Genomic DNA, 27828 nt, shown 5'->3' on the forward strand with positions numbered 1-27828 from the left:
CAATCTAACCATGGTTGCAGTAGGATTTGCGGTATATGAACACTGTAGTGTGATGTCTAATCCTTTGTAGGTAGAATATTGTTCTGGTTTTCTGTTACAGTTGGTATACCTATGAAAATAATATTAACAGTAAGGACTAATTTTGTTGTTTTTGTAATTAATGACATTCTGTTTATAAAAATAAATCATAGAAAAATAAATTCACTTTAAGTAAAGTATATAAGGTACAAGATGAATCATTGTTGTTACAATATAATCTCATTCAACCGAACCCTTAATTTTACTTAAAAATATATTCAGAATAAAATCTTCAGCTCAGGTTGTACGGTATTTAAACTTTCCAGGGGGACATTCTTAAAAGAATTATTACTATTTTAAAAATGTTTACCTGATCAGGTATGGCTGAAACAATTAGGTAATTGAATGATGCTGTATTTAAGAAAATTAAACCTTTGTGTTTTGTGATTTTCAAAATTTATTCCACGTAATAAACCTATTACTTTCACAATATAAAGTTTTTTTTAAGTTCTCTGACATTCATGAGATTAAAAAAATCGAAACTTGCTCTGATTTTATTATGTAATGTAAAAATAGTTAACATGATATACAAGTACCAATATAACTCTGAATGTCAGAGTATTGAATAAGTAAACAACAATATTGTGCTATTTCGTGGCGGTCAGTTTTTATTGGTGGAGGAAGCCGGAGTGCCCGGAGAGAGCCACCGACCTTCCGAAGGAAAACTGACAATCCTAGTCAATTAAGATAGGAGTCGAGTGCACCTGCCCTGTGTGAGATTCGAACTGACAACCTCAGTGTTGACTGGCTAGTTCGACTACATAGACAATTCGGCCACTGAGGCCCCCCGAAACACATGAAGATATTGGTATGATTGCTAATGAGACAACTATTCACCAGAGTTAACATGAAGTGGTAGCAAGCAGTTGTAGGCCTCCGTACAGCCGTCAACAATGAGAAAAACTCATATCGTATACTAGTAATCAACTAGAAAATGTCCCGAAATGAAAAATGTGAAAAAATTAATATTACAATATTGGTATTTCTTTAATATGATTCTCTATATGAATTAGATTTTTAAACAGTACCTGTCTATTGTCGAAGACAGTATGTTTTTTTTTGTTTTTCGAAACCTTGCTGTCGCTTTAACATGTACCCCAAATATCCTTTTATACTTGAGTATTTAAACTATAAATTTGACAAAAAAGATTAGTAGAGAACGATATTAAAACAGCAAACACAATTTTAGGTTTACATTGCGCTAAAATTTGAATGAACTCAAGTGACTACCTAAGATCCGACATACATATAAGCATACCATTTTCAATGGACAAAAGTATAAAGATAATAACAAATACTGACATTAATCTACATTTTTAGACAAATATCAAAACAGAATTAAATGTTTAACGTCACGTTGTCTCTTCAATTTTTTTACAAATACTATTTAATAAAAAAAAGTTTTATTTTACCTTCAATGGCCCAAGGAAAGTTGAAGTGTAACCTTTTTAAAGCTAAATAATTATAAATTATTAAAAAAATCAACTACGAAATCTGACACCATATTAGTATAAAGTTATGGCCTTTGTTATATATTTAATTGTTTCCCCTCTGTAAGTTTTCAATGCAAAATGTTTTAGGTGTTTGTATAAATATGCTCTGTTCGGGTTAAAGAAATAGTAGAGAAATTTAATAGATTAAAAGTAAAATATCAGATAGTATTGTCCTTACTAGATAGCTTGGATGAACTGACAAACACTTAAAAAGTTGTGACACAGTTGAACCAAAACAAAAAATAATACAAATTGTAATGTTATACTATGTAATCTGATAAAGGATTAAAAATAAATGTTAAAACACTGATATTCTTCATAATGGCATTGGTATTGTCTAAACGCAATGAGATACACATTTTGTTTGGCATTGTTGTGATAAAAGTCTGTTTTAAGCTTGACTTTTAACACAACACAGTATAAATAAAATGATTAGTTTTAAATCTTATTTGCCAAATATTGAACACATCTAGCAGAAATCCCAATCTCTGATTGTAATATTATTAGTAAAAAACATAATGTGCAAAGTCGGTGAAATTTTGGGAAAACGTAACTGTTTTCGATGATTTTGTCGTGTTTACAAAACATAAAACAGTTTTTCCCCAAATTGCACCGATTTTAAGATTGATTATACTTTTGTTTGTTGCTCTCACTTAAGCGATTACCAAAATGTCTGGCAGAAAAGATAACCTTGTCAAAAATTTTAATACCCGGAGTAAAAGTTGGTTATATGAAAAAGTCTATTCTTAATTGAAATTAGTGATGAGGTATTTCTTGGAATTTGTTTCCAAAATTTAGAAACTTTTACTACTTAAGTTTGGCTCCTGGTGGGGTTATTATCTTTGGTGTCTGGTTATTATTGGCTCTTAAGTGAAAACAGTTAATATATGTTTATTTATTTAAATAAAAATGTGTTTCTAAAGTTATGAACATAATTATCAATAAGTCCCGTGAACGATGAAAGCGCAGGACTTTAAACATATAGAAAATTTATATTGCATGTCTTTGAAAGACCCAGGAAGTGTTACTAGTATGTACATATAATAAGTATTACTTTTAATTGAGTTTTATAAAAGGTGTTGAAGGAAAAGAGGTTGTGGTCAATTCTGTACAAAATATAATATATTAAACAATTCATTTGCGTTTTTATTAAGATATACTCTTCAATCAATTGAAAACCAGAAGATATCTAGCTGTCCATATTAGCTCATGTGTTTATACGTAGGTACTTTATGTTAATCGGAATCTTTACAGGGCATATAAGCACATATTTTCTGTCAATGTTTTATGTTCCCCATACCATATACTAAGAGATATACGGCAATGATAGGGAAAATTATGAGTTACATAGTGTGCTACTGACCTAATACGATATCTATGGGGTCAGTAAATTCCATATATCACTAGCACACTGTGTAACACATTTATCTTACCAACTATCTTAACTTGTGGTACTTAGACTAGTGGCCTATTAAAGTGACCAAGCTTTCAATATTTAGAACCTAGTTCCACTGGTCCATGCATAAACAAATGCTCCACGCGGTCGTTTAAAACCAATCATATTCCTAGAAATGTATAGGAGGTAATATAAATGCACATATCTCCTGTGAAGCCCGAAAAACAATTACATTGTAATTCAGCGTCCTGATTTCAACATTAATTACCATTTTGATCTTTGTTTTTTGTTCACTGGGGGTATGAGCTCATATCTTTTCTCAAGGCAACCAATCAAATTGCAGCATTAGACGGAAAATAACTACAGTAAGATATAATATAACATACTTGTAATCATGACGGACCTTGCCAGAGATCCCCTAGGACATGGGAAGTTGTAAAGATTGAAATCTGACTCATAACTTACATTTTATACATTCCAAAAACAGTACAAATATTTGTACATGTGGCACCCGTCGTTTTGCTCATGATAGTACAAACCCGATAATGAGTTTAATTTGATAGGTCACATTCGAGAAAAGGGGACGGGCTTGTAGTCGCGACATTAGGAACATATCCGCTATCATCTGTGAAACGGATATTTTATAACGATCAACCAACTCGTGATGGCGTTCATTAAATATACTCATTTCAGATACTTTGTCCCTATATATATCATTTATAATATTATTCAAATAAATAAAACACACACACCATATACACATGCATTGTAAAGCTTAGAAAGTAATTGAAGTTTCCAACATTTGCGAGTAAGTTAATTGAAGTTTTATATAGTAAGGTCAGAATCAGGATTGTGCTTGATTTTCATATGATGGAGACATTATCTTTCAATCAGTTTAATTGAGGTCTGGAGCTGGCATGTCAGTAACTGCTAGTAGTCCTTTGTTTATTTATGTATCATTGTTATTTTCCTTAGTTTCTTTTTTTACTTATTCTGACATCGGACTCGGACTTCTTTTAAATTGAGTTTTACTGTGCGTATTGTTGTGTGTTTCTGTATTCTACATTGTTTTTAATTTTAGTTCATTTATATGTTTTGGAGTTAAGTATGACGTCCATTTTCACTGAACTAGTACACATTTTTATTTAGGGGCCAGCAGAGGTCCACCTCCGAGTGCAGGATTTCCTCACTCCATTGAAGACCCATTGGTGGCCTTCGGCTGTTATCTGCTCTTTGGTCGGGTTGTTGTCTCTTTGATTTATTTCCATTCTCAATTTTATTCTTTTAAAATGAGTTTAACTGTGCGTTTTGCTGTGCATTTGTTTATACCACTTTGGCTCGAGGTATAGGGGAGGGTTGAAATCTCACAAAACATGTTAAACCCCGCCGCATTTTTTGTGCCTGATCCAGGTCAGGAACCTCAGACCTTTGTTAGTCTTATATGTTCTTTAATTTTTAGTTGATTTATATGTTTCGGAGTTAGGTGAGGCGTCCATTTCGCTGAACCAGTATACATTATTGTTTTTTGGCCAGCTGAAGCCCGGCTACGACTGCCAGGTTTTCTCGCTGCGTTGAAGACCTATTGCTGGACTTGGACTGTTTTCTGTCCTTTTGGTCAGGTTGTGGTCTCTTTGACACATTCCCCGTTAACATATCAATTCTGATAAAAGCTATTCGTTAAAATCTAAATCTGCAATTCGTCTAGGAAGGAAAACAATGACTGTTATTGTGCAAATCCTAATGATATACTAGTAAAATATCACTATATATATAGCTGATCAAGGAAATCATGATAGGAAATACAAGCCCTGGAGTATCGTATCAACCGGGAGATATATACTCCGTATGCAGTCGCTGCTGAAATGTTGCTACATATATAGAAATGGAACGTCCACAATTTGGAAGCTGAAATCAACTCTTTTGTCGTAAAGTTTTGTTTTCAACCGATTGTCAATTTCTAGATGTGAGTCAAGATATGAAGCAGACATAACTATATCTGTGGCATCCTTTATCTCAAATTCGATTGGATACATGCGTTCAACATAGTCACCAAATTTTGAAATAAAGTTAAAGGATACTGCTAACTTCTTTTCTTTCTTCTTTGGAAGTTCCTGTATGAAGTCAGCCTCATATGAATAAAGAAACAAGTCGGTAAGAAGAGGTACACAGTTGATTCCCATGGGAATGCCGATTGTTTGTTGAAAAACACGTCCTCCAAACGTAACAAATATGTTGTAAATCAAGAAATCAAGCATCTTGATAATATCAGTTTCAGAGAATTTTTTGTTTGAATCAGAGTGATTTTTTAAAAAGTAGGATTTATCCCTCCCTAAGACAAGATACTTGTATCTACGTTGGCCACTCTTTATTATGAAACAAAGCAGGACTCTTTCAATTTGTCTTTAGTTTTGAATGTGGAATACTTGTGTAAAGTGTAGAAAAGTCAAATGTTTTAATACTATTGCAAAATGTATTTACTCTAAAAGATCTTTGGATTTTTTTAGTATCCATATCTGATTCTCGCCACTTCCAGAACATGTAGTTTCACTTTTAGGTTGATTGCTGATAAAATTGATGTAAATAATTTAGAACGAGGTTTCGTGGAGCACTTGGAAGACCCAGCAACATACCGTTGTATGTAAGGACTCGTATGTAGTTTAAGTATCCAATACATTGATGGAAGATCCAGTTCTTCATCTTTTGTTTAAAAGAAGGAACATAGAAAAGACCTATGATTCTCCAGAATTTCCTCTTTAGTAAGTGTCGTTGGGTATATGATGAGTTTCCAAGTGAATTGTCAATACCTAATATAGGTAATAGAAATGTGTTGCCTAAGTGTTGCAACCTTAGGCTAAATATAATTAATTAAGTGTTTTGTAAACAAATATTTTACAGTCACAATACTTCTTATATAAAAACAATATATAAACTCAATAAAAAAACATTTTCGTTATATTATAGAAACACAAGGTATCAATAAGTAAAATAACAAAAATACCGAACTCTGAGGAAAATTCAAAACATCCAGTGTAGTCAAATGGCAAAATCAAAAGCCCAAACACATTAAACGAATGGATAACAACTGTCATATTCTTGACTTAGTAAAGACATTGTTTTATGTAGAAAATGGTGGATTGAACCTAAATTGTTCGACGAAGGAATTGTTCATAAGATTGACAAAAATTCTGCCTGCAGTGAAAGAGGGTCTTTAGAAATGCTGTGAAGCTTTTAACTTGCGTAATGGTATTAACCATATGTGGATTCTAAAAACTTTACAGAAAATCTGGATAATTCTAAATCTCGATCTTTCCTGAAATTAGTTCTATCAAAACTTCTAATTTTTCAACCCTGTATACCAGCATTCCCCATGAGAAATTAAAAAATCGTCTAAAAAAATAATTCGCAATGTTTTTCAATGTAAAAAAGGTAGCATACGGTATAAATTTATTACTTTGGGATACCATACGGCATATTTTGTTAATAATGAACAAAAAGGTAAAACATGCTACACAGAGGAACAAGTGAACAGTATGCTGGAGTTTCATATTGACAACATATTTGGAGGAAAATTCCTCAACAAATTGTCGGCATTCCTATGGGAACGAACTGTGTACCTCTCCTTGCCGATCTCTTCTTATTCTCATATGAGTCGGAGTTCCTCTAGACACTTGTCAAAAACAAGAAGATCAAAGAAGCCAGATCATTCAACTTCACATTCAGATATTTTGATGATGTTTTTTCTATTAATAATCCAAACTTTCTTTTCCGATTGGGTTCTACTAAAGTGGTACCAAACACCTGGGCTAAAATTATATTGGCTCGTTTAATTTTCATAAAATTTTGACAAAATATTCACTTTGACCCTTTGACAAAAATGTAAAATTTAAAAAAAAACTTGAACCACACACTTTGTCGGAAAAATTTCATTGGGTATATAGCAGTTTGACAAACACTATTTTTGATCATTGAGAAGCTTAATATTTCCTTAAAAATAGAACGTGATTAAAAAGTTCAGCTGATTTTTACAGAGTTATCTTCCTGTAGTGTTATGTACCACCTTAATATATCCTGCAGAACTAGAAAATAAGGAAACAATAGACAAGGCTCCCTCTGCCTTATTTTTAGACTTATACCTCGAATTTGACATAAGTGTTCATTGCAGTACTAGAATCTATGACAAACGAGACGATCTTAATTATGAAGTTATCAATTTCCCCCGTCTTAGTAGGAATATACCAACTTCATCTGCATATTGGATATACATTACCAAACTCATTCGGTATTCAAGAGCTTGTAGCTGCTACTCAGGCTTTGTTAAACGTCACCAGTGTCTGAGCAGAAAGCTGACGAACCAGGATAATGTCAAAGAACGTCTCGTCCTTTTTCTAAAAAAAGTTCACCGGAAGATACCAAGACCTTGTTGATAGATATTCCGTTCAACTTCACAAATAATACACGATGGTCTTGAAGTATAGGTTCTAAGTACTAACGTTATTTTTCATCTAAATAACGTGTTATAGTGTTCTTTTATTTGTCTTTGTATATCATTACTTTGACTGTAAAGTCTATTTTTTGTAATATTTATTTGACCTGGCTCGGTACTTATACATCCTCCTTTGTGTTATTGTGCTATGGTAAAATTTTTGTATTCTTGTCTTTCGATTTTGATTATGTACTTTGTCTATATGCTTTTTTGTTTTTTTTTGTTGACATATTTGTTTTTTTTTATAGTGTTTAAGATAATAACACAATGTTAACTGATGTACCCCTATTATTGACATTTTTACCTATTATGTCTGTTTGTTTTGTTCACTCATTGTTGTCAATATAAAGGAATTTTATGCGACTGTCATACAAGTGAGAGGTTTAGCTAGCTATAAAACCAAGTTTAATCCACCATTCTCTACATAAGAAAATGCCTGTACCAATTCAGGAATATGACAGTTTTATATCCGTTTCGAATTTTCTTCAGCGTTCGGTATTTTTGACTTTTGACACCTTTTTGGAGTCTTGGATTGTGGAATAAATTGCAAAAATGTGTTATCAATCTGAAAAAAATGCACCTTCAATTTGACAAAACTAGAGGCTCTCAAGAGCCTGTGTCGCTCACCTGATTCTACTTTGGTTTTGGAAATCATGTTGAAATAGATTAAAATCATAACAGATACCCTAATAATGAGTGAGGCCAAATTTGGTTTAATATTGGCCCTGTAATTTAAAAAAAAAATCCTGGTGGACATCTTGAAAAGTAAATCAGCAACAAAGTAGCAACACTTCATCAGCACCTCATAAGAAACATTTATGCCATGTTTGGTTTCATTCCATTCAGTGCACCTCTAGAAGAAGCATTTGTATGTATTTCCAATAGGGTCTTATGTTAAAGGAAGTCCCCCGCTGGCGGCCATCGTGGATGAAGGATCAGCTTCAAAGTAACAACACTTAGTCAGCACCTCATAAGGAACATTTATGCCATGTTTGGTTTCAATCCATTAAGTGGTTCTCTAAAAGAAGACATTCGTATGTATTGTCCATAGGGTCCTTTGTTAAACACTGTCCCCAGCTGGTGAGCATCTTGGATTATGGATCGGCTTCAAAGTAACAACACTTGGTCAACCTTCATAAAGAACATTAATGCCATGTTTGGTTTCATTCCATTCAGTGGTTCTCTAAAAGAAGACATTCGTATGTATTTCCCATAGGGTTCTATGTTAAACTAAGTCCCCCGCTGGCGGCCATCTTGGATGATGGATCGGCTTCAAAGTAACAATACTTGGTCAGCACCTCATAAGGAACATTCATGCCATGTTTGGTTTCATTCCATTCAGTGCTTCTCTAAAAGAAGACATTTGTAAATACTTCCCATAGGGTTCTATGTTAAACTAAGTCCCCCGCTGGCGGCCATCTTGGATGATGGATCGGCTTCAAAGTAACAACACTTGGTCAGCACCTCAAAAGCAACATTCATGTCATGTTTGGTTTCATTCCATTCAGTGGTTCTCTAAAAGAAGACATTTGTATGTATTTCCCATAGGGTCCTATGTTAAACTAAGTCCCCCGCTGGCGGCCATCTTGGATGATGGATCAGCTTCAAAGTAACAACACGTGGTCAGCACCTCATAAGGAACATTCATGCCATGTTTGGTTACATTCCATTCAGTGGTTCTCTAAAAGAAGACATTTGTATGTATTTCCCATGGGTCCTATGTTAAACTAAGTCCCCCGCTGGCGGCCATCTTTGATGATGGATCGGCTTCAAAGTAACAACACTTGGTCAGTACCTCATAAGAAAAGTTTATGCCATGTTTGGTTTCATTCCATTTAGTGGTTCTCTAAAAGAAGACATTCGTATGTATTTCCCATAGGGTCCTATGTTAAACTAAGTCACCCGCTGGCGGCCATCTTGGATTATGGATCGGCTTCAAAGTAACAACACTTGGCCAGCACCTCATCAGCAACATTCATGCCATGTTTGGTTTCATTCCATTCAGTGCTTCTCTAAAAGAAGACATTTGTATGTATTTCCCATAGGGTCCTATGTTAAACTAAGTCCCCTGCTGGCGGCCATCTTGGATGATGGATCGGCTTCAAAGTAACAACACTTGGTCAGCACCTCATAAGGAACATTCATGCCATGTTTGGTTTCATTTCATTTAGTGGTTCTCTAGAAGAAGTTCAAAATGTAAAAAGTTAACGACGACGACGGACGACGGACGACGGACGCTAAGTGATGAGAAAAGCTCACTTGGCCCTTCGGGCCAGGTGAACTAAAAATACTGAAACTTAGAAACACCACTCATGCTATATGGTGAAACTAGGCGAAATCCTTTTTAGATTGTATAAAATGTTGTCTTGGAATAATGTATTGGTAAATGATCACAAGTTGTCAACAATTATGTACAAATTATTGTTTGAATTACATAAAACAAATCCTCAAAAGTTCGTATGGATTTCATACATAAAATCTATTTTGGACGAATGTGGATTAAGGTTTGTTTTGAGTTATCAGGTACATATGGATAAAAACCACACTAATGATCTGTAAGACAAAAACTGACCGAACAATTCATTCAACATTTGGTATCGCATATTCAAAATTCTGCAAGGGGAGAATTATGTTCTCTATTCAAACACAAAGTTTGAATTTGAAAAATATTAATGAATCTTGAGGACCATAAAAAGGGTATTTATTACTTAATTGAGATGTGCAAGTACTATAGAAACTGGAAGATGGACCGGGATACCTAAGGAGAATACATTTTGTTACCTTTACAAAAACGGAATTTGGAATGAATCTCACTATTTATCTCCATGTATATTTCCACCATTTTAACAACTTAGAAAAATAGGTACCTAGTTTCTACAGTACAAATTCAAGTGAGATAAAAATGAATATTATGTCATGTTCGACTATAAAAAAATTTGTCTTTGTTCCTGAAAAAAGATCTCGAAGTATTTTTTAGAAAAAAACATGTATCAGATTGTGTTTTTAAAAAACTTAAATATATTGTTGAAGCATGATATCATATGCACGATTTGTATGTATTTCTTTTGTATTTTGTCATTATTTGTGCATCTAATGTTAGTTTATTGTCCCCCTGTACACTCAATTTGCTAAAGATCAAATGAAGAATTTTGAACTTGACCCTGAACAGTTGGTGTCTACTCATATTATCAAATTAACACAGATGGTATGCTGGTTAAGTTAATTTAACCACCAGATTAACCACACTACATATATTTTATATATTCTGCTATACAAAATTGTTTGATAGAAAAGAAAAGCCTTTTTTTCCTTTTCATCTATATTGCTTTTTATCAAATCAAAATGTATTTTAAATGGAAACTTTTAGATTAAAATTAGATAAATTATATTTACTTTTTTTTTAATCTTAAAATTCTATAATAACTTTTGTTTTTATTTATTTTTTCATTAAGGAAAGTTTTATATGTTTGAATTATATTTTGTTGTTCTATTACTTTATGGGCACACAAAGCATCTAAAACAAATATAGCAATTACAGTTCAATTTCTCAAGTTGTCTACTTGATAATGCAAACTCGACCAGCTTGTTCTTTCCTCTCTTTTCTGCATTTCGCTGGAATGAAAGAAAAAGACTTTTACAGGAAAGTTTTTTTTTTAATAATTACATAACAATATCTAATTTCAATTCAAAAATTTTTAAATAAATTTTGCAACATCAAATCATTTTCAAATACCTTTTTGAAAGAATTAATTCAATTTTTATTTTCTTTTATAAGAATTTTTCAAAAGATTCAGGATTTTAAATACAAATAGTTTCTATAAGCTTCTGTGTTACATTTACATAAATAGTCATGCTTTTTGATGTCATCCACTATTCCATATATGTCTTAAATTGTTTGTGATTTTGGAATACGGTTAAACACACTTCGTTTTGTTACATGTTTACTATTTTGTGTTATTTCTATGGCATTATATGCTTGTATTTGATTCTACTCAGGTTTTCTGTTTTGCATCAAATATTTCATATACATTTCTTACTAAAATTTGGAATCTTTTGCTTAAGTTCTTACAAATATACCTCATGTATTGTGATGATAAAAAAACACTGTTTAAATTGTTTGTGTGTGTATCTGTGTGTTGACGTTAAAGGTCATTCTTGGATATTTTTTTTTTAATATAAATTAATACCTTAATTTCTGCAATTTTTCCTCCCTTCTTACTTTATAAATGTATATCCTAAAAAAAACAATGAGAACAATTAGAATGTGTCTTATTTTGTTGTATTCATAGATTGCTTTTTCATTTTGTATTTCCAACGTTTTACTATACTTTATTCAAAGCCCAATTGTAAAGGTTCGATTTTATAAATGCAAATAAAATTTCCACATGAAAGCTTAGTAATTAAAAGCTGTAAAGCTATATAAAAAAGAAGATGTGGTATGATTGCCAATGAGACAACTCTCCAAAAGAGACCAAATGACACAGAAATTAACAACTATAGGTCACCGTACGGCCTTCAACAATGAGCAAAGCCCATAACGCACAGTCAGCTATAAAAGGCCCCGAAATGACAATGTAAAACAATTCAAACGAGAAAACTAACGGCCTAATTTATGTACAAAAAAATTAACAAAAAACAAATATGTAACACATAAACAAACGACAACCACTGAATTACAGGCTGCTGACTTGGGACAAGCACATACATACAGAATGTGGCGGGGTTTAACATGTTAGCGGGATCCCAACCCTCCCCTAACCTGGGACAGTGGTGTAACAGTACAACATAAGAACGAACTATAAAAATCAGTTGAAAGAGGCTTAACTCATCAGATGGATAAAATACAAATAATACAAATACAAGTGGACGTGGCCGGGTAATTGTACATCCAGACAACAAAAAGACACTAAGAACAGATCTGAGAGTACTCGCAGTTACTGACAGCTAGTTCAAAGCCACTAACAACTATTAAAAAAATCATGCATCTAAGACTAACTTATCAATCCGTACACATCCAAAATCCAATGGATTTAGTGTAAAGACGTCATAAACAGTCAGAGAAAAACATGACCTTGTGCAATGCCAAGATACAGGTATCGACAGATTATAGATCCATGAATGTGTATATGTATATAACAATAATATTTAGTTTGCTTTTAATTTACTGATAACAAAATCAATATTAGTACCAATAAAAACAATATTTAATGATCTAATTACAGTGTAGAATTGGTAACCTTTTAGAATAGGTTTATTTAAAGGATCGATAAGACTACCAGGATCGTTTCTAATTTTCCGGGCACGGTAAACAATATTGCCGTAAAAATGAGGATGTGCAATATGCTTTATTGAGCATTGAAACAACTTAAGCTAATAGGCGTATGATATCCATATGGAGTACAATCCACGTGCCGGGGAACTAGACACGTAATTGTGATAGAAACGTGTACTCACATGAAGTGTTTTAGTACGTTTTAATGCTTTTTAAACATTTTTTCTTTGTAACATAGTAGTTGTTACCTTTTATAGTCCACTATACGGTATGGATTTCCTCATTATTGAAGGCGACTGCTTTGTTATCTACCGTATCGAGTGCATGTTGAGTAAAACAATATTTTCGAAAATGCATTTGAGAGATTTTTGTATACTTACCTGTATTTCTTCCATCCAAAATACGCAATAAAAACAATCACGATCAAGGCAATAACTAACCCAGCGACTACACCAGCTACAGATTGATTTCCTAGAAAGTAAATTGATTATGTTTTGACTTGGTGTTGCAACCCAAAGCTTAATTTGAATAATTAAATAATTTTTAAACAGACATTTTGCAGTCACAGTACTTGTATATTATGTAATTCATGCTTTATTGAGCATTGAAACAACTTAAGGTAATAGGCGTATGATATCCATATGGAGTACAATTCACGTGCCGTGGAACTAGACACGTAATTGTGATAGAAACGTGTACTCACATGAAGTTTTTCTGAAAAAAGTAAAATAACAAAAATACCAAACTCCTAGGAAAATTCAAAACGGAAAGTCCTTTAAGAACTGGCAAAATCAAAAGCTCAAACATATGGAAACCAACTGTCACATTCCATATTTGGAACAGGCATTTCCTTATATAGAAAATGGTGTATAAAACCTGGTTTTATAGCTAGTTAAACTTCTCACTTGTATGACAGACATAAAAGGTATACATGTCAAAAATTGATAGACATCATCTTTTGTCAAATGAATTTTCGATGGAAAGAAAATTATATATAAACTCAATAAAAAAACTTATTTGAAATATTAAACAAACACAACTTATCAATGTGTTACATATATGTATATAGTTACAGTATTTGGCCAATTTTCATGTTGTCATATACGAAAATCATATTAAAGGATCTATATATAATTACTTGTTTATTGTTTTTCGTTTAAATTGGTTACAATTTGTCAATGATGATTATATCATAGAACACTGATATGAACAAAAGGAAATTTGGAATATACTTCATTCAAATAGCAACCCAACAGCTGCACCTAGAGGTCAATAATTCATCTTCAGCATAAGCCAATTGTCTATACTTTATGTCAGCCCTTAATTGACCCCATTCGATAGAAAATAAGAATAAATTGAACAGGTACATCAAAGATCTGCAATCAACACCAAAATCCCCAAAAAGCAAAACTATATCCTTTAATGTTTCAATCAAGATATGACTAAATTCAGTCTAATGATTAAAGAAAATAAAACTGGAGCTTTTTCTGGATTTACGTTCACCAGGAAACCTCCAACTAAAACCTTTGAAAGCCAAGGGTGAATAAATATTTTAGTACTTGAGGAGCTATATGACTAATAAGGACCGGCATATATAGCCGATCTATCTATCGTCAACTTTGTACGAGGTTAAACTAGACATCTCAACAATAAGTGCTCCCCTTTTTCCTTGATCATTGGACTAACTAAAGATACTGAGCAACTAGCCAAAGAAAAAGATTGTTTTTTTTTATATTTCAGCTAACTCTACGAAAAAGACTATTGTTTAAACTTATACAAGAGTCTTATTACCGTTATCAAGAAACGATCTGTACGTTTTTCGAAATAATTGTACAAGCAAGCATATGTATATACTAAATAATATACAGACCGTATGAAATAGTTTTGAATGGGTCATTTGCTAATTATATATAACAAATTTAAAGATAGAATACCAGCTTTAAACATCAAAATATCATCTACTAGTTTATTTTTGTGTGGTTTTATAAAGCAAACTTATCTAAGCAAGACATTTCTACTAGTTTTATACAGCAAGAAACGTTTCATATGTTTGAAAAAAAAGATGCACAGATTTATGTAGACTTAACAGAAGATACGCTTTTTATCAAATTATGTGGAAAGATTTACCTGAGGACTCAGTCACTGGAGTATCTGTAACAGTGTCGTACACTAAAAAAAGCATTTGAAATTTAATTTCCATAAACAATTAAAACATTATTTTCCTTTTGACACAATTTAAGCCAACAAAGCTGTTTTAGTTAGAGTGCTATATTCATTTGATGATAAAGGTATATCACTAAATTTACATAAAATCTTCGCTAAATGAATATGTTAATACACATAATAATGATTGAATTAAAAATATTTGTCTTCATGCTATTATTTATCTTTTGGTCGTATGAATGTTGACGTGAGAGGGTATTTATGTATCTCGCATTCATGTTTTTGACATCGGGCGTTCCTGGTGCAGGTGGGTCATGACTTCTCCTTTTTGACTCTTGTTTTCTTCTTTATATCTAGTTGTGGTGTCTTTCTTGTTTTTAAGTCTGTTTGTCCATTTTCTTTTTTGTCATGGTGTTGTTCATTTTTCTTTGACGTATTATATTTGATTGTCCCTTTAATATTTTGTCTCTCTCTTTATTTCTTACATTCAAGAGTGAAATGAGGTGTTCTGGAACTGGAACCATGAAATGGACACATATAACTCATCGAACCTTTTAACAAACTCATTAGTAAAGGTTATTTTATAAATGTTGTAATAATATCTTTGAATATTGTTAACATTGGCACAAATATCAATTTTGTCATCAACAAATTAAAACATAACTAAATTTGTATTCTTTTCAAATGTTTTTTTTTTCGGATGTATAAATACACATCCACGTTCATTTTCTATATAGAGATTACATAAAATCATACACATTTATTATAAGGTGAAATCCTAACCATACTACTGCCAGTCGATACTTTAATTTTGGCATTGCACAAGTCATGTCATTAAAAGACTTAATCGCTGGGATGTGTTTTAGTTGATTTTAGTCTCTGATGCATGGGTTTTTATTATTAATTGTTTTGGCTTTTAACTAGCTTTCAGGAATTGCGAGTACTCTCAAATCCTACTTTCCTGTTAATTTGATCTGTTGACACAATTTGTAATGCATGTTTGTTATTCAATGTTTACTTATTTTGTGTCTCACCTTTGAGTATTTACCTTAAGTATTTAGTATCACGATAAATTTTTAATTCTGTTCTCGTACTATGAACAACAAATTATTTTTTTTTGTAAAATGATATTTCCGTACTCCATGTACTCCTTACTACAAAATTATTATATTTAGCTGTGTACGTTATTTTATTTTATATTTTGTCCAAGGTTATAGTTGTCTTTCTAATATTGTTTTACATCTTCTCCCCCTTTATTTTATTAATATTGTATTTTTATTCGGCATAGATCAAATTTATTCAAGTGCATGTTTACTTGTTTTTGTTAATATGTGTTTTTGATTGAGTTAAGCCATTTCAAATGATATTTCATAGTTTGTCTTTCTATATTGTAATGTTACACCTCTACTTTAAGTTAGGGTGAAGGTTTGCGCCTGTTAAAAAGTTTAAACCCGCATCATTTGTTTGCACCTGTCCTAAGTCAGGAACCTGTTGTTCAGTGGTTGTCGTTTGTTGATGTGGTTCATAAGTGTTTCTCGTTTCTAGTTTTTTTTATATAGATAAGACCGTTGGTTTTCCTGTCTAAATTATCAAATAAATGTGTCGTTATTCAACAGTTATGTAGAAGGTTATATAAAAAGAGAGATATGAAATAGTCTACACAAATGACAGTAACATTTAACGAACATTAATAATGATCTAGCCACAAAATCAATGTTGAAGTCAATTCTACTGTTTCAAGATTTCAAGATAGTTCCTTCTTTATTAGAAACTACTATAGATATCCAGTTTATACCACTTCCGAAATCAAGATATGTGAGACAAAATGTACTTTTAAATTATCAAAATGCCCATGGAAATGATGTTAAAAACTGGAAGATTTGTTTAACTGTAGATTAATAAATAACACATAACATCGTTAACACGAATACATGGAATCGTTTACCCCAATGAAAAAGTTGTCTCATCTGAAGTTAGGTTCAAAGAACCGTCCATAGTTTGCAATGAAAAGGTAAATCACTTTCTTCTTTTTTGATTAGTGTAAAACAATACCTGAGAAACGGGCCATAATTACTATTTTGGGTGATATGAAAAAGTATAATGATAATTTCTTGGAAATCTTTCAATGGTTACAATGAAAAGCGTTATAAAAAAGTTAATAAAACGCAACCAACAAAGAACATATTTATTTACAACTGAAGCCACCAATGAGCATGCAATAAGCTACAGTTAGGACCAGCAGATGATCATCATAACAAAACTAATTTGATGTGGTATTAGAACAATTTCTATGTACGTAACTACAATACCCTTTCCTTTTTCCCAAATGTGACCTACCGAATTAGACTTATTACAGGGTTTGTACTAACATGAGCAACACGACGGATGCCACATGTGGAGCAGGATCTGCTTACCCTTCTGGAGCACCTGAGATCACCTCTAGTTTTTGGTGGGGTTTGGGTCACTCAGTCTTTAGTTTTCTATGTTGTGTTTTGTGTACTGTTGTTTGTCTGTTGGTCTTTTTTTCTTTTTTTGCCATGGCGTTGTCAGTTTATTTTCGACTTATGACTTTGATTGTCCCTCTGGTATCTTTTATAATACATAGTACTAATATATAAATTTGATCTATGCCGAATAAAAATACAATATTAATAAAATAAAGGGGGAGAAGATGTAAAACAATATTAGAAAGACAACTATAACCTTGGACAAAATATAAAATAAAATAACGTACACAGCTAAATATAATAATTTTGTAGTAAGGAGTACATGGAGTACGGAAATATCATTTTACAAAAAAAAATAATTTGTTGTTCATAGTACGAGAACAGAATTAAAAATTTATCGTGATACTAAATACTTAAGGTAAATACTCAAAGGTGAGACACAAAATAAGTAAACATTGAATAACAAACATGCATTACAAATTGTGTCAACAGATCAAATTAACAGGAAAGTAGGATTTGAGAGTACTCGCAATTCCTGAAAGCTAGTTAAAAGCCAAAACAATTAATAATAAAAACCCATGCATCAGAGACTAAAATCAACTAAAACACATCCCAGCGATTAAGTCTTTTAATGACATGACTTGTGCAATGCCAAAATTAAAGTATCGACTGGCAGTAGTATGGTTAGGATTTCACCTTATAATAAATGTGTATGATTTTATGTAATCTCTATATAGAAAATGAACGTGGATGTGTATTTATACATCCGAAAAAAAAAACATTTGAAAAGAATACAAATTTAGTTATGTTTTAATTTGTTGATGACAAAATTGATATTTGTGCCAATGTTAACAATATTCAAAGATATTATTACAACATTTATAAAATAACCTTTACTAATGAGTTTGTTAAAAGGTTCGATGATATACTATCCAGACAATTATAATTTCGATTGAGGGGTATTAAATCATTACAATGAACATTATTTAATTTAAATTTGTGAAATAATTGTAGACGAATGTCCTTTTGGTACATATTGGATCAACGGAGTTTGTGTTATGTGTCCTAAAGGAACTTACCAAGACGAAAGTGGACAAGTAAACTGTAAAATATGTCCTGATGGTTTAACGACACAGTACATCGCTTCTAAAAATGAAAGTGAATGCGCAGGTTAGTAGAAACAATGTCTTGAAAAAGAGAGATAAAAGATACCAGAGGGACAATCAAAGTCATAAGTCGAAAATAAACTGACAACGCCATGGCAAAAAAAGAAAAAAAGACCAACAGACAAACAACAGTACACAAAACACAACATAGAAAACTAAAGACTGAGTGACCCAAACCCCACCAAAAACTAGAGGTGATCTCAGGTGCTCCAGAAGGGTAAGCAGATCCTGCTCCACATGTGGCATCCGTCGTGTTGCTCATGTTAGTACAAACCCTGTAATAAGTCTAATTCGGTAGGTCACATTTGGGAAAAAGGAAAGGGTATTGTAGTTACGTACATAGAAATTGTTCTAATACCACATCAAATTAGTTTTGTTATGATGATCATCTGCTGGTCCTAACTGTAGCTTATTGCATGCTCATTGGTGGCTTCAGTTGTAAATAAATATGTTCTTTGTTGGTTGCGTTTTATTAATACAATATACAATAGTATATCAAATATATACCGAACAACAACATTAAAATATAGTACCACTAATATTTTTGAAAAAGTAAAAGTATTCTGTACATTTTTACACAATCTTCTTGTCAACACGGACATTTGCTTCTCTCAATTTATAGAATTTCAAAACTTCAAATTTTTCATTTTCATGAAACAAATCAGTTTTTAGAATATTCAGAAACTTAAAGTTAGTAAAGAGAAATGGACGAAAATTCAGTTGTATCTGTTTTGTCGCTGCCTTCCTTTCAAAACACTTTGTGAAAAATGCTGGATCTTAAACCTGATTTCAAACATTTTATTGGCAAACACATCCTTTAGTTTAAAAAAAATGGTTCTTCTATAGCATTAGATTAGTTATCAGGAAACCCTTGAATTAAAATTGATTATACAAAATTGCATACGAGTAGAAAACTTGGTCTGGAAAAACGTGGCATGAAAACTACCAGAACAACGTTATATGATTTACAGTTAAAAGATTTTTTTTTCATACCACAAATTAACTCTTGTTCGACTGTTCCTTCTGGACATGTAATGTCGATTTTTATTATAAGTGAAGACAAGTCAGCAGAATAAATAGTGCCTTTGTCTTCTATTATCAGGACATCCGTGGTATTCAGTTGATGAAGTGACATGGTTAAATCCGTGTATGCTGTAACAACTTCCAATAATCCCGAAGAAACTTAAAATAGGACATATTTATTCTATAAGCATGTAATTGACATTCAGTTAAGCAGTAATGTTTGTCATTATAATCCAGTCAAAACACGAATGCACAATCAAAAGCGAGCCTTCATTCACCTCTCAACAACAGTGCAAAGTTTGTTATAACTTGACTAGAACAGGTACATGACCTAGAATAAAATGCCTTTTATAAATCTGACGATCAGAAAATTTTCAAAACTGTACGTTATCTTTCTTTCATCTACTTTCAAACTTATGAGTTTGAAAGTCCCTTGGTATCTTTCGCCTCTCTTTTTCGCCAATTTCTACAATTATATGTACTTGAAGAAAATCTTTCCAAGCATACGTAAGTTATGAAACACGTGTACAACATATGAAAAATTTACTCAAATCTTGCAGTTGAAGTCCGATAAATATGCGAAGACAAACCAGGAATTTTATAATATAAAAGGTAGCTTCATATAATCAATTCCAACAAAAGTATATAGTTTTGAATGCAAAAGTTGTTTTTCCGTCAATAGGGAACCTGTTTAATAGCCGACCATACGGTATGGGTTTTCTCATTGTTGAAGGCCGTACGGTTGCCTATAATTGTTTACATCCACTTCATTTGAACCTTGGTGGATAGTTGTTTCATTGGCAATCATAACACAACTCCTTATTTCTATGATGAGTACTAAGTTTCAAGTAAATGCTAATTCAACTTCAATGTCAACTACCCTAAACTTTATTTTAATCTAAGATTTATAATTACTTTTACAAAACACTTTTACCATATGAATATGTAAATGATTCCGTAATGAGGATTCTGAGCAAAGGTATCATATTAAAGGGAGGTGTTGATATGCAATATCTTAGATGTCTGCTGTTTAACTTTTTTAAATGAAAGATGTGTTTTTACCTATATAATTGTATACATTTTCAACGATTTATTTCCCAGTGTAACACAGATGCATTGGTATTACATTGGTATCCGGTAACATGTTATCAATTGTGAATAAACGAGTCATACGCACACTAACAAAAAAAGAAGAAAAAAAAATAAACAAACCTATATTGTTAGAATAAAACTCTTCCAAAATTAATGGGTGTTCTGACAGTTCAGAATAAATTTGTATAACAATTTGAACAGATGTTACAGTTGATTGCTTTCGTCTACTTTCACATCCAAACGTAGACGTGCTGACCGTACATGTATTATTCTCCACACATTGAAGGTTCTTTAAATTCTGATTCAGTGTATCAGATACGCTTTCTTCATTACTACAATCCACCTCATTTGTATGTTACAGCTGCAGTTGCCCTCACTGCTCTAGGTGAATCTGAACCTTTCAAAATACAGAATGTTGTATTTGTGTTAGTGTTGTGTTAATTTGTGAAGTTAATTAAAAGCTTTGATTTGAAGAACGCTCTCTGGTACAAATCATATATTCTAGAAGAATAACGTATACATACAATCGTGCAACGATGAGACTTATAAGTCATGACGTGGGCAACAGCAAACAGTTACTTAAATATTGAATAGATTACAAATGATAGCTTCTTGATTCACAAGATACTGAAAATGAACCGATTAAATTATCGTGAAAATACTTTAAAAGAAAGCTTCTGTTTATTTCTAATATATTTAAAGCATAGTTTATATTTAAACATGCCGTGAATTATTGCGGAATTTTCTGATTTGATTTTATTAAACCAAAAAAAAAGAACCTTTGTTACTAATCTGATATCATCCTCTGTATAACGTTTACTTCGCTTTGCTCACTCAAATTAAAACTAATTACACGTTTTCGACATACATGGATATATAAAACACAACAAACACTATAAAAACTGCATTTAAAAAACGCATATTTTTAAATTCATTCCTGGTCAAATTCAAATCAATTTTCTAGTACATTTATGTTACCACCTTGCAAAACTACTAAGTACCTTTAAAATTGAATAGGTAGGCTGCAATTGTCAAATTGATAAATACAATTCAACAGGAAGGACAGAATTACCTACTCCCTTAAACATCAATAGACCAGATTGATGTTACCAGTATATAATGCATTGAATGATGTGAGCATCTGCCCATTGTTGAAAGTCATTTAAGAACATGCTAATGTTTTAATTTTTACTGCATATTTATTTTCTCTATTTCAATATGATATATTGCAATACAAGTGATATAGGATAATGACTCACGAGCACATGGAGGTGGAATAGCATTCCAAATATGTCCAGTTTGAGGTCCACATTCGTATTGATCAAGTGGTTGATAGTCTCTTACAAAGCTATACCCATCTTGACACGTGACCACACATGAAGTAGAATCAGATATGCTCGTACAGTTAAATCTGTTTTTGTAAGAGTATATAGTGGAATGACTTAGACAAACTAGAATAAAAGAAATGGGTACAATTTTAAGGGATAAGAAAAACAAACATCGGAAACTATATTCTTTGTGCGCTCGTCGGGAGTTAGGGGTCTGTTATTTAATGGTTTTCGTTGGTTAATATCTGTTACATTTGATTTTCGTAAATTGAATTTAATAAATTAGGCCTTTAGTTTTCTCGTTTGAATTTTTTCACATTTTCATATCGAGGCTTTTTATTCGGTATGAGTTTTTCTCATCGTTGAATTGCGTATGGTCAACTATAATTACTCTTACTGTTTAGGCAATTTTTGGTAATATCCATTTGACGTGGTTCGGTACTTATACATCCCGTCATTGTGTTATTGTGCTAAGGTAAATTTTTGTATTATTGTCTTTCGTTTTTGATATGTGCTTTGTCTATATGCCTTTTTTTTTTCTTTGTTGACATATTTGTTTGTTTTTATAGAGATTAAGATCATAACACAATGTTAACTGCTGTATCCCTATTTTTGCCTTCTTTATATATTATGTCTGTTTGTTTTGTTCACACATCGTTGTCAATATAAGGGAATTTTATGCGACTGTCATATAAGTGAGAGGTTTAGCTAGCTATATAACTAGGTTTAATCGACCATTTTCTACATAAGAAAATGCCTGTACCAAGTCAGGAATATAACAGTTGTTATCCATTCGTTTGATGTGTTTGAGCTTTTGATTTTGCCATTTGATTAGGGACTTTCCGTTTTGAATTTTCCTCGGAGTTCGGTATTTTTTTATATTTTACTTTATTCATCCACGTTAAATGAACTCTTTTTGACAGTTGTATCAATGATAATCATATCCCTTTATTTTCATATTGTTAATCCACACCGGATGCATATTATTAATCTCCCAATTGATACGATATTCCCGGGCTTGTATTTCCTATCATGATTTCCTTGATAGGGGATTGCTGCTCACAAGGAAGCTATTAAACCAAGAGTTTCAAATGGTGAAGTTGAAATCATCCCTTTGTAAATTTTACGGACGCCATCACGAGTTGGTTGACCGTTATGGAATAACCGTTTCACAGATGATATCGGATATGTTCCCTATGTCGTAACTACTATACCCTTCCCTTTTCACGAATGTGACCTACCGAATTAGACTACTTACCGGATTTGTAATAACATAAGCAACACGACGGGTGCCACATGTGGAGCAGGATCTGCTTACCCTTCCGGAGCACCTGAGATCACCCCAAGTTTTTGGTGGGGTTCGTGTTGCTTAGTCTTTAGTTTTCTACGTTGTGTTATCTGTACTATTATTTGTCTGTTTGTCTTTTTATTTTTAGCCATGGCGTTGTCAGTTTGTTTTCGATCTATGAGGAGTTTGACTGTCCCTCTGGTATCTTTCGTCCCTCTTTTATTAACATAGTATTAACTAGTCGAATTTAATAGAATGATTTCGATTATAATGTAGATTGATATTTTTTAAAGTAATGGATTGCTATACAAATGATTAATATATATATATGATTACCCGGACAAAGATCTGTATTACAAGCCTGCGATGACATGTTTGTTCCAGAGCATTCCAATCCATATAGCTCAGGTGCAGGATCATCGCAGTATCGAGCTCGGTACTGGGTTCCACCATTACAGGATTGTGAACATTCTGACCAACCTAACCACGAGCCCCATTTACCATGCACTGTAATATAAAAACTTTATTGATTCACTCTGTTCAAACGGACATAAACTATGCATTTGCTAACGCTTTTTAGGTATAATTGTAAGATTCAGTGGCTGTTATTTATTTACAATGTAATCATATATACTAGTAGCGTTTAATAAATGCAACATATTAATCAATTATGTCTCCACTAGACTGCAAGTGATGTTTTCATGCTGCCGTCAAATTTCAATAACCGCGTTGCTCGTTATTATCAGAACTATGTTATGAACGTGCGAGAAGTCGGCTCCGAACTTTACAGCTAGAAAAGAAAACAAACACATCAAAGTTACCAGTATTAATATTGTGTACGTCAGACGCGCGTTTCGTCTAAAAAAGACTCATCATTGACGCTCGAATAAAAAAGGTAAAAAAGCCAAATAAAATACGAAGTTGAGGAGCATTGAAGCCAAAAATTCTAAGAGGTTTTGCTAAACACAGCTATGGTAGAAATACAGCTATACTAGAAAATATTTAGTACTTCGAACAATTCAAAGTTTTGTAAATAGTTAATTTATAAATATGACAATATCAATGATAATTGATGTCAACACAGACGTGTGCTGTTCAGTGGGCTGGTGGAAACCTCCACCAACATATCTAAATAAACTCATCATAGATACCAGAATTTAGATTGTGTAAGCCATTGCAAAACGTATGTTTTCCTTTTGTTCTTATTTTCATATCATATGTTGTTGAGTTCTATTTTATATACGTAACCAACATCTTATTTTATACACTTCTTAAAAAAATTGACTTACCAATTTGTGTTTCACAAAACGTTCCTGTACAATTTGAATCACATACACAGGAATAATTGGCAAAATTGCTCACACAAGTTGCATTATTTTTACATCCATTTACTTTGCAAAAGTTTGGTGGAATGTCACAATTAGCACCACTATACCCACTTAGACATTGGCAACTGTAACCATTCTGTTCGCTTATACAGATGTTGTCATTGCCACAAGGACTTGTCTTACATTCATTATAAACTGAACAAAAATATGAAAAGGCTCTAGTAAAGTAAGAGAACGATACATGTTCATACTTGAAAATGTAAGCATATTTTGTGATTTAATACTAAGTCAATTGTAAGTACAAAAAAAAGTTTATTTGGTGTCTACCTACATTTCCAAATAAGACTGGTATATTTTCTATTCGCATATATATCTTTTGTGACTATACATAATATAAAAATAAGAAGATGTGGTATGATTGCCAATGAGATTACTTTCCAAATGAAACACAGTGACACAAAAAGTACTAGTAACAACTATAGATCACCGTACGGCCATCAACAATGTCTTATTTAAAATTATAAAAATGAGAAAATAAAATCGAAATATGATAGACAGCGACAAACGACAACAGTTACTACTGGGTTACAGGTTTCTGTTTTGGGATATGCACTATAACAATTGACGTATTTAAGATTCGTTATAATGTTCCAACATAACATTTCTGTATTTGCACCATGAAATTTACTCTCAGTACAGACACACCTGTGCAACAGGAAAAGTGAAATGCCTGGCAGCAAAAAGATATAAACTAAAATTACAAGTATTCTATTTTTAAGGTTATTAAAAACGTTTCTTGGTTTTTATGAGCCTTTCCTTGCCCCAGATCGAGTACGGGAAAAATAAACAAACCCCTGAGTTTAATTTGGTACAGTCGACTCGGTTACTCTTGAATCATTATTTGTTGTACAGATATGATATTTGTCTCTTTAGTGTACATATCAGTTAATATAATACAATTCAACTGTAAAGTGAAGGTGACATCTCAAATATTGTATCGTACTTAGTTGGATTTTACACCATGCTTTAAATCTTTTTCAAGTTGCACGGTTTTGTCAGAGATAACTTTGTGGTGTCAACAAATATGAAAAAAAAAATGAATGATGCATTTTTACTTGATTGTGTGTGATCAACTCTTCCCTAACAGAACCTAAGTAAAAGCTCCAATAATTAGTTTAAAATGGTTCAACGACTAAGTAATGAGCACAGTAGAAAATAACGAAAATACCAAATGCAACAAGTACCGACAGAAGAGTACTCGCTGGTACTCAAAACTTAATAAACCAAGCCTCTCAGAAAAAAACGGATTAAAGGTAAACATGTCAAATTGGTTTTTTTATTGTTCCATTATAAATTAGCACCTTCGTATTCTTGTTTAAATTGTTTTATGCCAGGGCCTTTTAAAGACTTCTTTACGGGGTTGGTTTTGATCATTGTTAAAGACTGAACGGTGGCCTTTAGTTGCTTACTTCAACTTTATTTGGACTCTGAAAATAGTTGTCTCTCTTTGGCAATCTAACAACATCTGCTTAATTTTATATTCAAGAATGTTTTAATTTAAAGGATTAGTAATTGTAAATGGATCGTATCTTAATTAACGAGCTCATAAACAAACATTACCATAAAACGAGGATGTTATATCCCATTTGTTATAAAATTTCTACAGACACAGCCAAACTTCCAAACGAAATCTTTTCAATTATTAAAGGATTAATTCAAGATTTAATGAATTTGTGGTAATTTTGACGGAATGATTAATCAGTTATGTATCACTACTAACATACGCAAAAAAAACAAGTAGGAATATATACACACCGTAAGAAGGACCAACGGAATATCCTCGTCCAAAAAGAAAAATTTACAAGTACTTATAAACCCTTGAATTTTGGGGTTTTGAGCGTTCCTGATTAAGGTAGATCAAGAAAAAAAGCTTTAGACGAACGAAATCTATAAACTTTCAACTAGTGTTATTTTTATCGACTTAAGGGAACAAAATGGTCACTTTTGGCTTAAACTTTAGTAAAGGATTTACCTAGTTTGAAGATAGTTCTATGTTCCACCTTTCCATGTTAATCTGTATATCCTTTTCTATTTTGTTTTGCTTTTTTTATTTTCAAGTTTGGATGTTATTCCGACATCTTGTATTCTATACTCTTGTAAAGTTTTAAGGAAAAGTAAAATTATTATAAAAACAAGGGCAATAGAAATAAAGATGGACAGAAAACAAAACAACAAAAACAAAATGTATGAAGAGATAATAACTATATATAGAAAAACTAAAGATTGAGAGCCACGAACCTACCAAAAAACTGTTAGCACAGAGATTTGACTCGTCTTTCTTACCTTTAATGGTGTTGAAGCCATCGATGACTAACAAATCACGACTATTTTCGAAGGTGAGACAAAAAACGGGAATGATGGTTCTTTTAAGGGTGAGCAGTTCTTTCTCCACAATTGACACCAGTTGAGTTGCTGATGAAGCCGTCTGTTCATAAGTCTATATCATATATTTTAAAATGAAACTAGTTCTATAAATGATAAAAACATGAAGTCAAAATTTGAAAAGTGAAAACAATTACCGTCACATTTTGAAAAGGAAAGCTCTGTGTCTATCGTATCTGCCGTAAAAACATCATTCATCGTAAGCAAAGCATTGCTCATATTTGACGAACAATTTTCTGCGAGTTGGTATATCAAAGTATCAGACAAAATACCAGTATCAGACAAAATACCATTGTCAAATACAAGCCCTGTAAAAGTCAATCCTGCAAATAAAAAAAAAACTAAAAGTGTATAATTTAACCATTCTTTTGTCTAAAAGATTATTATTCATACCACTAGAAAAAACCTCTTGGCCAATAATTTTACTTAGATTTCGTGAGGATGGAATCGCATAGTAACATTAACGGAACTAATGTTACTGCATCAGATGAGCATTTTGACTATAAATGTCGCTAGGGATACTTGAGACAAAATTATTTGATAATTCAAACTTCAAATTATCTGACTTTTTTTCTGTCTTACACTTTCAATACTAGTAGATCTAGTATTTCTCATGATAACAAAAACTTTGGGAGTTATCCGATACAATTTGAAGTTTGTTACTTCCTCACCTCACAGTTTGTAAGATTTTTAACAAGAATTATGTAATGGTTTTGTATTTCGAACTGTTCACCCAGTTTCCACACGTCCTATATTTAACTTGTTTAAAAAATACTTAATTCGAACAAAGAAAATTTATTACCAGCTGCCTTCGCCTTGATTTCTAAAA

General features: G+C 32.2%; 1 protein-coding gene and 1 long non-coding RNA gene across 2 annotated transcripts; both read right to left on the bottom strand.

Moving 5' to 3' along the window:
• Positions 1-9816: 9816 nt before the first annotated feature.
• Positions 9817-16180, bottom strand: LOC127701542 (uncharacterized). Its single transcript, XR_007982098.1, has 4 exons — positions 14850-16180; positions 13103-13193; positions 11638-11685; positions 9817-11062 (listed from the first exon to the last, which is right to left on the bottom strand). It is a non-coding gene; the product is annotated as an uncharacterized LOC127701542 (long non-coding RNA).
• Positions 16181-19213: 3033 nt separating this feature from the next.
• LOC127701960 (protein crumbs homolog 1-like) lies at positions 19214-26921 on the bottom strand. Its single transcript, XM_052205935.1, has 7 exons — positions 26901-26921; positions 26590-26626; positions 24519-24752; positions 23566-23736; positions 21873-22064; positions 20734-21010; positions 19214-19680 (listed from the first exon to the last, which is right to left on the bottom strand). The coding sequence occupies exons 1-6, from the start codon at positions 26919-26921 to the stop codon at positions 20958-20960; spliced, it is 708 nt and encodes a 235-aa protein (XP_052061895.1). The 3' UTR covers positions 19214-19680; positions 20734-20957.
• Between the last annotated feature and the right edge of the window lie 907 nt (positions 26922-27828).

This window comes from Mytilus californianus, unplaced genomic scaffold, assembly GCF_021869535.1.
Source record: "Mytilus californianus isolate M0D057914Y unplaced genomic scaffold, xbMytCali1.0.p SCAF_5, whole genome shotgun sequence".
NCBI lineage: Eukaryota > Metazoa > Mollusca > Bivalvia > Mytilida > Mytilidae > Mytilus > Mytilus californianus.

Bases quoted from the DNA above. Each gene is read 5' to 3' on its own strand.
- LOC127701960 (XM_052205935.1), bottom strand. From the start codon at position 26,921: ATGGCTTCAACACCATTAAAG. The intron at 24,753-26,589 runs GTAAATCCTTTA...ATTTTTGTTCAG, and splicing joins TAGAACTATCTTCAAACTAG to TTTATAATGAATGTAAGACA. The intron at 23,737-24,518 runs GTAAGTCAATTT...TTTATATTACAG, and splicing joins GTTTTGTGAAACACAAATTG to TGCATGGTAAATGGGGCTCG.